Below are 12157 nucleotides of genomic sequence, written 5' to 3'. Positions count from 1 at the left end.
TGCTGAGAAAACTGTCACGAAAATATTTTCGCCGCCCGCTCGCTTGCCCGCCGCAGCACATTCACCTGTGCAACCCGGCCAAAAATTATCGATCATTGTAGAAAGTTTTTCTATTTGGAATACAAATACAAGCAATGTACAATTTAACAAAATGCAATTTAAATGATAAATAATTGAAAGCAAGCATTTTGTTATTACAGTAGATGGAAAAGAAGAAAAAAATGTGTCGTCTAACATCTCATTATTGTACTAATGGAGGCCCTTTAACGTTTCCGTATTTTACCTACTTTATCCTAATTACGTGACTGTTTAGGTCACAAATGCCGCGATCAAATAACACGGGGTATTAAGTAACAAAATATAGTTTAAAGTAAACATTTGTGATTTTAAAAAAATCGAGACATGTTTAAACTGCACAGTATATCGATTTATCATTCCATCCGGCGCAACGTTTTGTTTTGAAGGTTAAAAAGGAATAATTAAGAAAATTATTTCCACCACCCCTAGCTGGATGTGTTTCAATCACTGTGTGTGTTTTTTTCTTTTGTTTTGTTTTTTCGTTATAAAACTTAACTAATAACTAACATATTAGTTCTGGCTTCCATAAACTTATAAGTCGCTTATATTTTGACGTTGTGCCACAGTAAAGTTATGGGTCAACCCTATTTGCAAAGGCTACCAGGATTTTGGCAGTTCGTGTGCAGTACATACAAACCTATTAAAATCACCCTTATTAATCAAATTTAGGTCAAATAAAATATACCATTTGATAAATTAATCAATTTTGAATCAATTCATGTTTACCAATATGGAGTCTGCTTTCAAATGAAATCTCGCGCGACTTCAAGTTTGGAAATTCTAGCATCTCAAAGACCCCTGGTCATCTAACGTAATCCTCTTATATATTTAACAAATATATAGAATATTTGTCAATCAACATGTTCCCCTTGTCATCTCATGTGATCTCTTATACATGTTCAACGAAAATTGTGTATATGTATCTAGATAATCCCCTTGTCATTTTACGTGATCCCCTAATATCTGTTCCAAAATGAAAAAAGTACATGTATATATGTATATCTTAACTGATCCCCTTATTTCTGTTCAATGAAAACTATAGTATATGTACATCTAGATGATCCCCTGATCATTTTACGTGATTCCATCATATCTGTTCCAGAATGAAAAATGAGTATGAACATATTCATGATCCCCTTGTAATCTTACGTGATCCCCTTATTTCTATTCAATGAAAACTATAGTATATGTACATTAAGATGACCCCCTGGTCATTTAACATGATCCCCTCATATCTGTTCCATAATGAAAGATTATATGTGTACACTGATGATTCCCTTGTAATATTACGTGATCCCCTTATTTCTATTCAATGACAACTATAGTATATGTACATTAAGATGACCCCCTTGTCATTTTACGTGATCCCGTCATATCTGTTCCATAATGCAAAAGGGTATACATGTATGTACATCTAAACGTTCCTCTTTTCATCTTACGTGACCCCCTTATTTCTGTTCAATGAAAACTGTAGAATATATACATCTAGATGATCCCCTAGTCATTTTACGTGATCCCATCACATCTGTTCCAAAATGAAAAAGAGTACGTACATCTATAGGATTAGGATACCCTTGTAATATTACGAGATCCCCTTATAACTGTTATATGTAAACTATAGTATGTGTACATCTAGATAATCCCCTGGTCGTTTTACATGATCCCCTAATATCTGTTCATAATGCAAAAGAGTATACATGTATGTACATCTAGATGATCCCCTGGTCATCTTACGTGACCCCCTTATTTCTTTTCAATGAAAACTATATTATAATTCTTTACATCTAGATGATCCCCTGGTCATTTTACGTGATCCCGTTATATCTGTTCCAGAATGAAAAAAAAGTATATGTACATCTTGATGATTCCCTTGTCACCTTACGTAACCCCCTTATTTCTGTTCAATGAAAACTATAGAATATATACATCTAGATGATACCCTAGTCATTTTACGTGATCCCGTCATATCTGTTCCAAAATGAAAAAGAGTACGTACATCTATGGGATCCCCTTGTAATCACACATGATCCTCTTATTTCTGTTAAATGAAAACTAAAGTATGTGTACATCTAGATGATCCCCTGGTCATTTTACGTGATCCCATCATATCTGTTCCAATATGAAAACGAGTACGTATTCTTATTATTTCTGTTCAATAAAAACTATAGTTTATGTACATCTAGATGATCCACTGGTCATTTTACGTGATCCCATCATATCTGTTCATAATGCAAAAGAGTATACATGTATGTACATCTTCATGATCCCCTTGTAATCTTACGTGATCCCCTTATTTCTGTTCAAAGAAAACTATAGTATATGTACATCTAGATGATCCACTGGTCATTTTACATGATCCCCTCATATTTGTTCATAAAGCAAAAGAGTATACATGTATGTACATCTAGATGATCCCCTGGCCATCTTACGTGATCCCCTTATTTCTGTTCAATGAAAACTATAGTATAATTATGTACATCTAGATGATCCACTGGTCATTTTACGTGATCTCATCATATCTGTTCAGTATGAAAAAGAGTATGAACATCTTCATGCTCCCCTTGTAATCTTACGTGATCCCCTTATTTCTGTTCAATGAAAACTGTAGTTTATGTACATCTAGATGATCCTCTGGTCATTTTACCTGATCCCCTCATATTTGTTCATAATGCAAAAGAGTATACATGTATGTACATCTAGATGATCCCCTGGCCATCTTACGTGATCCCCTTATTTCTGTTCAATGAAAACTAAAGTATAATTTTGTACATCTAGATGATCCCCTGGTCATTTTACGTGATCCCATCATATCTGTTCATAATGCAAAAGAGTATACATGTATGTACATCTAGATGATCCCCTGGCCATCTTACTTGATCCCCTTATTTCTGTTCAATGAAAACTATAGTTTAATTATGTACATCTAGATGATCCCCTCGTCATTTTACGTGATCCTATCATATCTGTTCAGTATGAAAAAGAGTATGAACATCTTCATGCTCCCCTTGTAATCTTACGTGATCCCCTTATTTCTGTTCAATGAAAACTGTAGTTTATGTACATCTAGACGATCCTCTGGTCATTTTACGTGATCCCGTCATATTTGTTCATAATGCAAAAGAGTATACATGTATGTACATCTAGATGATCCTCTTGTCATCTTACGTGACCCCCTTATTTCTGTTCAATGAAAACTGTAGAATATATACATCTAGATGACCCCCTTTTCATTTTACGTGATCCCGTCATATCTGTTCCATAATGCAAAAGAGTATACATGTATGGACATCTAGATGATCCCCTAGTCATTTTACGTGATCCCATCATATCTGTTCCGAAATGAAAAAGAGTAGGTACATCTATAATAAATGAAAACTATAGTGCTTGTATGTTTTGTTTGTTTGATTGGGTTTTACGTCACATCGACACAGTATAGGTCATAGTACTAGTATGTGTACATCTTGATGATCCACTGGTCGTTTTACGTGATCCCCTCATATCTGTTCCATAATGAAAGAGTATATGTACACTGATGATTCCCTTGTAATCTTACGTGATCTCCTTATTTCTGTTCAATGAAAACTATAGTATAATTATGTACTTTTAGATGATCCACTGGTCATCTTACGTGATCCCATCATATCTGTTCCGAAATGAAAAAGAGTAGGTACATCTATACGATCCCCTTGTAATCTTACGAGATCCCCTTATTTCGGTTGAATGAAAACTATAGTACTAGTATGTGTACATCTAGATAATCCCCTGGTCATTTTACATGATCCCCTCATATCTGTTCATAATGCAAAAGAGTATACATGTATGAACATCTACATGATCCCCTTGTAATCTTACTTGATCCCCTCATTTCTGTTCAATGAAAACTATAGTATAATTATGTACATTTAGATGATCCACTGGTCATCTTACGTGATCCCCTAGCTTATATTTGTTCCATGATAAAAAAAGAGTATATGTACATCTAAATGATCCTCTTGTCATTTTAGCTAATCCCTCATATATGTTCTTCTTTAAAAACTACAGTGTTTATACATCTAAAAGACCAGATGACCCTTCATATATGTTTCATCACAACTCGTGTTGTACATCTAGATGATTCCCTGCTTATCGTACATTAACCTCTCATACATCTTCTATCAAAACTAGAGTGTATGTTCATGAAGATGATCTCTTGGTCTTATATTGTGATTCCTCATATATCTATAATGAAAATAAGTATACATTGTATGTACATTCAGATGACCCTTGAGTCATCTTACTTGATATCCTCACATAGGTTCATTTGCTGATTAAATTATTAGGCATAGGAATGAAAATATAAAGGTTCGATTGTATGTCCCGAAGTCTTTAAAGCCTGTTTCCATGTTTATGCACCCGAAGGGTAGCATATTAAAAACGAACCGTCCGTCTGTCTGTCAGTCCGCACTCACAGGAGAGTAATTATGTGGCTAGAGGGACAATAGGTAACTGTTCTTTCTCTTTGATGTCATTCATTCCGTAATGCTTTTATGTGGCTATTTTCTTTTGTGTGGCTAAAAAGAACAATAGAGAGGACAATAGAGTAGCCACATAATTACTGTCCTGTGAGAACGTCCGTCCGTCCCGCTTTATAAATATAGACAGTGGTGGTCGTGTCCGTTCTGAAACTTCAGTATGCATGAAAGGATTTTAATTTTTCTTTCATATATGAAATAACTATAGATATATGGTGTGTCGCGAACATGACTCGGGTTTCTATCACTAAGATCAATGTCGAGCTCACTGTGGAGGTTCAAACTTTGTCATTTTTATGTTATATAAATATAGATGGTGGTGGTAATGTCCGCTCTGAAACTTCAATATGCATGGAAGGATTGTATTTTTTTCGCATATGAAATAACCATAGATGTATGGTGTGTCGCGAACAAGACTCGGGTTTCTAGAACTAAGGTCAAGGTCACTGTGGAGTTTCAAACTTTGTCATTTTTTATGTTATATTAATAAAGATGGTGGTGGTCGTGTCAGTTCTAAAACTTCAGTATGCATGAAAGGATTTTAATTTTCTTTTACATATGAAATAACAATAGATGTATGGTGTATCGCGATTAAGACTCGGGTTCCTACGACTAAGGTCAAGGCCACTGTGGGGGTTCAAACTTTGTCATCTTTTGTGTTATATAAATATAGAAGGTGGTGGTCGTGTCCGCTCTGAAACTTCAGTATGAAATAACCATAAATGTATGTTGTGTTGCAAAAAAGACCTGGGGTTCTTGGACTAAGGTTAAGGTCACTCTTGGGGTTCAAACTTTGTCATTTTAAATTTTTATGTTATATAAATATAAAAGGTGGTGGTAATGATCGCCCTGAAACTTCAGTATGAATGAAAGGATTCTATGTTTTCTTTCACATATGAAATAACCATAGATGTATGGTGTGTCGTGAACTACAACTTAGGTCAAGGTCACTGTTGAGGTTCAAACTTTGTCATTTTTATGTTATATAAATATAGAAGGTGATGGTCCTGTCCGCTCAGAAACTTCAGTATGCATGAAAGGATTTCAATTTCTCTTTCACATATGAAATAATAATAGATGTATGGTGTGTCGCGAGGAAGACCTAGTTTTCTTGGACCAAGGTTAAGGTCACTGTGAGGGTTCAAGCTTTTGTCAGTTTTTTTGTTATGAACATGTAAATATAGAAGGTGGTGGTCCTGTCCGCTCTTAAACTTCAGTATGCATGAAAGGATTTTAATTTTTCTTTCACATATTAAATAACCATAGATATATGGTGTGTCGCAAACAAGACTCGGGTTTCTAGAACTAAGGACAAGGTCACTGTGGAGGTTCAAACTTTGTCATTTTTATGTTATATAGATATAGATAGTGGTGGTCGTGTCCGCTCTGAAAGACTCTGGTTTCTATGACTTAAGTCAAGGTCACTGCGAGGGTTCAAACTTTGTCAAATTTGCTTAATTTATAGGCGGGGCTAAATATGCAAAGTGTTCTTTCTCTCGATCCCTTTTTCCGTTCACCATTTGGGTCACGGCCTCACGGGTCATGCAAAGGTATTCGAACCTAGATTCTTGCAAGTCACGTGATGATTAGGACAACAATGGCGGTGATTTTATGGAATGTAAACGTACGTATAAACTTTGAGGCATTATTTCATCAATCTAACCCTTCTTTGTTCAAAAATATAGACTGAAGTGTACAAACTATATCAATCTGTATAGCTTTTAAATTGATTGAATTACAGCATGACATAAATATGCTAGCAACCTGTTCTAGCTACTAATACAGTCGTATTAAGTGTTTTTAGCAAATAATACATGTAGTAGTTAATCTAGTGGATTATATTGACCCATTACCAGATCATGTACATGTTTAGTCATCACGCTGTATATACTTTGTGTTCTGCGCAGTGTCTCGGGTGTTTATATATATATATATATATATATATATATTGAAACTCTGACCTTTTATTTGAATAACAATAGATTTAACCACAAACATTGACATGTGCTCTTTTGTTAACAAATAATGTTGTGGTGAAATTCTTATTGTATCCACTAATCTGATAATTAGAATTGGACAGGTCAGGGACACTATGTATTCTTTGAAATAGAATTGAAGGGCGTAATAATCGTCACCGTTAGTTTGATTCTTGCTTCTAAGTAAGCTCGCTTAATATTTTTAAACTGAAATACATTGTTACTAATATTTTATAGTGTACCTGTCTGTACGTTCATTCAATTCTACCTGAAGTGAACAGAAATATAGGGGATAAATCAGACTCGCCCGCTCGCATTTGCGAGTGAAAGATCGGGTCAGGCGAGAAAAATGTTGACCTAGCTCGCCTGGGGTTCATCAATAGAAGACACAAAAATAACAACATTTCCTTTCAGAATTTTAATTCCATTAACAAAAAAATTAAATTCAATGAACAATGTAGCGGCAATATTTAACATTAGTTTAATTTTGTTAAAATATGTGTACCATATTTAAAACAATCAAATGAGAATTTTTAAAATAACATGTTATTGAAAATGATAAACAATGAAAAGGTTTCTCCCAAATGTTTAAATTCTAAAAAATGTTAACACATAACTAGGTTGTAAACCTTATACGGATAAAAGAATGAAATAGCACATAAAATAATAATAATAAATAATAATAATAAAAACACCAATATGGTTATATGGTAAAGCTGTGAAAAACTGTGCATATGAATAAAACAACTTGAGAATGTGCACTGCTAGCAACGCTCTATTCATAATAAACTGAATAAAAACGTGTTAGACTTGGTTGATTGTCTTCAGTAATTGGGCCCGTTGTCTGTGTTTGGGTTCATTTTCTCTCTCCCTTCACTCTAAAACCATACCAACCCTCGAATCACTTCCGTTGTAGACATGTATCTCTTCTTGTGGGTTTTGCTGTTTTTATTATTTTTTTTTCAAACTTCAATCGTGGAAAATAAATGCAAAAAAATAAAATTCCGAAAGGACGGCATTATCAGAATGAATTAAGTTTTCTCTGCAAAGTACATTACTATAGCAAATCTACTAGATTTCCACTTGCAAATTGCTAGTTTTCATTACTAGCTATATGTATTTGATATTACATTACAATTTTGCGCAACGATACATTGTTACACTTTTGATAAAATCAACTTATTTTACAGCAAAGGGGCCTAATTTGCATAATGATGACGTCATATCTTAAATTCATTTCTACATGTACTAATATATCTTTAATTTAACTCTCTTTCTGTTCACTGCTTGATCATTGTTTTGTTTTCTTTGTCCGTTTCTGTCGTACGAACACTTACTTCATAAAGAATCATCCAGGCACTCTGTGGCCTTGTTACAAATATCTCTAAACAACTTATCTGTAAAAGAGGTTTCTGTCTAGTCATTTCAAACTGTCCTTCTTTAACACTGCCTAAAATCATGCTATTTTTGCATTTATCTTTCTCGCTAAAATAGCCTACTTTTACTATTGCATTTTCAAGCCTGTCCACTTTTCGCGTTGGATGACCTGTTTTTATTTGTATTCCTGTAATATTTACCGGACTGTCAAAGACTATCCTATAAAAATCACTAGTATTTGGAGTTTTTGCCCAAAAGAAACCATTCATGTTTACGTTGTACGGCCTTACTGCACTAAATGACCCGTGGCTCTCCATTGACGTCTGTACTTCCGCTTGCGGATTCAAAACTTTTGTTGACTTATAATTAATTGCTAAATCGTCAGCATCAACATTGAGCGACTTTTTAAGGTTTGGAATGCGACCGATGTTTCTCCCATGGGCTTGTAGAGAAGGACCGTCTTTAAAATTTTTGTCTCTTAATTTTTGAATTTTTCCTTTCAGCGAAGATGACAATCCAAAATGCTGAAACAGCGATTTAGGACTTTTGAATTGCTTGACTTGGGTTTTGATACTTTTAAGGTTATTTATTAACAAGTCACATGGTTTCTCGTCTTTAAATAACAGGAAATAATCTTTCATAGTACACAAATCGCTGGATCGGAACAATTTTCCAATAAATCCCAAAGTGCTGAACTCCAATAAAAACCATGTTTCTTTTGACTTCTCCATTTTTGATACAAACGTTCTTATTTCTTTCATGAAATCATTTGCTGTTGTGATGTCGTCTTCAATATGCATGTAATACTTTGATAGTTGGTCGCAATACGCGAACAGATATGCATAGTCAATGTTCTGTTTAGTTCGCCAATAAACTCGGCTAAGAGAGTCATTGTAATTTCTTTTTGTTATAGTTCTGAAAAAAAAACACAACAAAATAAAATACTGTTAATTCGTATAATAAATGACGATCAGGGGAGATTATCATTAAACGATAATGTGTCTTTCAATAAGAGAGTAATCGCCCATTTGTGTCTATAAGTAATAATTTTAATGACGCATTTCAGCCTCCATAGTAAAGCTGCGGTCTCACTTACTCCCGGCAGAGCCCAGGACCAACCCGGTAAGTTACTGGGATGATCCGGGGTAAAATTATTGTTGCGGCCACGCTTACCCCGGCAGTACTACGATAATTCCCAACTGCCAGGATATGCTTCGGACCATCCAGGCAGACCCCAGGTGAAGCTACGGTTCATGCCTGTTCCCGGATGACGCTGGCAGAGCCCCGGTCAATCCAGGCACAGCCCAGCAGAGCCCACAACCCCCCGGTGGATTGTAAACGTGCGAAAATGATGACGTTTTGATGTAACTCCATTTGTGTCAATTTTAAATATTTTCTCCTATTTAATAAGTAATTCATGATGATTTTCTGAATAATCCTTATGCAAAGACTGGACAGAAGGGAAATGGGGAAAGTTTTTTTTATACTAACAAGTGCAATCATCGTAAATTGCCGTGATTCTTTTGAAACGAACCGGGCTTTGTTATGGATCTACCTGATTAGTCGTAGCTCCATCGTTATCCTCCGGGCTCTGCCGGCATTCACCGGGGCTCATCCGTAGCTCTACCGGCTATATCATACCCGGTTTGTGCCGGCAGAGCTACGGTGCTTCCCCGGTGTAACCCTGGTCGTTCACGGCAGAGCTATATCTTCCCGGATCACCCCGACGATATTAAATATTTTATTCCATCCGGGGTCGAATGTCGGATGTTCCCGGATTATCCCGGACGTTGTCGGCAGGGTTAAAAATGTACCCCGGTTGTTCCCGGATCACACCGGACGTCTACAGGGGCTCTGCCGGGATGTAAGTGAGGCCGAAGCTTAAGATAATAAAGTGCAAAGGATCAATATGTTATTTTAATCTAATCATCAATGATTTTGATACCGACGACGATAAGGACTATGGTGCCGACGATGACGATGCTAACGCAGCCGACGATGATAAAATTGAGGATGATTATGATGATAATAATTATGATGATGTGGAGAGGAGGGAGGGGAAAGTGACGATGATGACGACGTGGGAGTAGATGCTGCAAACAATATAATCAGGGAAGAACATTCATAAAGTCGTTGCAATACTTACTTAAAATCGGGATAAATTTTTTGTTCTGGTTGAACAACTTGGATGATTCCAGCAGTAACGCTGTCTGCAAATTTATCATCTATCATACTCAATGTCATATTAACCCACTGCTTCTTGTGCGAGCCAAGAAATATCACAATTACGATGTCCTTCTTGTCTTCCTCAGTTATCTTTGATATAAGCGACGCCAACATTTGGGGGAGATAATAAGCGCCATCTCGCGGCACAGTGCTAAGTCCTAAGGTGACATAACCTGTAATGTACAATCACTCTGAATGTCTCATTTTCAACACGAACAATTTCGATATTTTTGTGACGGTAATAGTATGGAAGACATCAAAACATGTTAAGATATGTCCACACTAATGGACACTATAAGGAAGTGACAAAAACGATATTATAATCGAGTTGAATGACTTAAAATTCTTGTATGCAAATTTTTAATAAAATTTACAGGGGAGACTTTTTTCTAACACTGGAAGGGCTGTAAGTAATCTGTCATTAATTTCCTATGAAAAAATGTTCCTATTGATAATTTAAACCCAAAATGTTTGGAATATGAATAAAATGTTTCCCCTACCCGTCCATTTTAAAGCAGCACGCTTGCAGATTCATGCTTATTTTCATGAAAATTTTGAAAATATATGTAAAGGTAAATACATGTATTGTGAAGTGAACAAAATGAAAAATTACACATACGGCACTTGCAATCTTCATTGTACTTAGATAACAAAAAAAAGGGTGAAAATATGCAAAAATTCACCTAACTGCAATAGTAAAGCAGTAGAAATATGGTGATAAATACTGCAAACTCAGTCTTGAATTGCACACAGTAAATGTACATTATGTGCAATTAAAGACTGATTTTACAGTATTTAAACAAAATTAAGGCCCTTATCGAATAAAGGCATATAGGCCTACCTAGATGTTGCACATACATTCAAAATGAAAATAAATAATAATAAAAAACCTTTCGTTTCACGTTGAAATCCACGCAGTAAACGAACATGACTGGAGCAAGTACTCTGAAAAATGTTACTATTCTTAGTAACAGAGACCCTCGTGAGCTTCAGGTAAACCTCGTCTGAAAGACTGTCATTTAACGATCTGGTCACAAAACTGGCCGAAGATTCGTTTCCTTGAAAATACTGCAAGAATATCAAAAGCTTGAATGAAAAAGATAATTTTCTAAAACTATTTCCAACGACACATATGCCCCTCTTTCTAGCCATTTACTCACACTATTGGTAATTTTGTTATAGAAACTTGCCATAAATTGGTACATGGAAGTGTTCAGTTATGGAAAAAATGACCTAGTTATAACCAAACAATATGTGAAATATAAAGACTTTCACCTTTGAACTAGTGACCCCTATAATGACTAAATAATATGTGAACTATGAAGACTTGTGACCTTGACCTTTTCCATTAGTGACCTCAAAATCAATAGAGGTCATCTACTACATATGACCAATCAATATGTGAAATATGAAGCATCTGTGATAAATAGTTTTTAAGATAATGAGCGGAAACCATTCTGATATTTTAGGCACCAGCGACCTTTACCTTTGACCTCTTTACCCAAAAATCTATAGGGGTTATCTACTAGTTATGACCAGTCAATATGTGACATATCAAGACTTTCTGATACATAGTTTTTAGCTCGACTATTCGAAGAATATGAGAGCTATTGTAGTCGCCCCGGCGTCGGCGTCGGCGTCAGCGTCCGCGTCGGCGTCTGCGTTGGTTAAAGTTTTTTGTAAAGTCAAATATCTCAATTATTGCTTGAGATATTCAATTGAAACTTACAATACTTATTTATAGTAACAAGGTACATCAGATTGACAAGTTGGATAACTCTATCTACAATATTGCCAGAATTATGCCCCTTTTTAACTTAGAAATTTTGGTTAAAGTTTTTTATAAAGACAAATATCTCAATTATTGTTTGAGATATTCAATTGAAACTTACAATATTTATTAATAGTAATAAGGTACATCAGATTGACAAGTTGGATAACTCTGCCTACAATATTGACAGAATTATGCCCCTTTTTAACTTAGAAATT

At 35.3% G+C, this 12157-nt stretch overlaps 1 protein-coding gene across 1 annotated transcript; it reads right to left on the bottom strand.

Moving 5' to 3' along the window:
• Window positions 1-7002: 7002 nt before the first annotated feature.
• On the bottom strand, window positions 7003-11439 carry LOC132737630 (alpha-1,3-mannosyl-glycoprotein 4-beta-N-acetylglucosaminyltransferase C-like). Its single transcript, XM_060724964.1, has 3 exons — window positions 11059-11439; window positions 10089-10341; window positions 7003-8857 (listed from the first exon to the last, which is right to left on the bottom strand). Exons 1-3 carry the CDS (start codon window positions 11318-11320, stop codon window positions 7846-7848), a joined length of 1527 nt encoding a protein of 508 aa, XP_060580947.1. The 5' UTR covers window positions 11321-11439; the 3' UTR covers window positions 7003-7845.
• Between the last annotated feature and the right edge of the window lie 718 nt (window positions 11440-12157).

This window comes from Ruditapes philippinarum, unplaced genomic scaffold, assembly GCF_026571515.1.
Source record: "Ruditapes philippinarum isolate M1 unplaced genomic scaffold, ASM2657151v2 ctg2063_1_1_1_1, whole genome shotgun sequence".
NCBI lineage: Eukaryota > Metazoa > Mollusca > Bivalvia > Venerida > Veneridae > Ruditapes > Ruditapes philippinarum.
The sequence above is the reverse complement of the archived record's forward strand: the minus strand, read 5'-3'. Positions and strand labels throughout refer to the sequence as shown.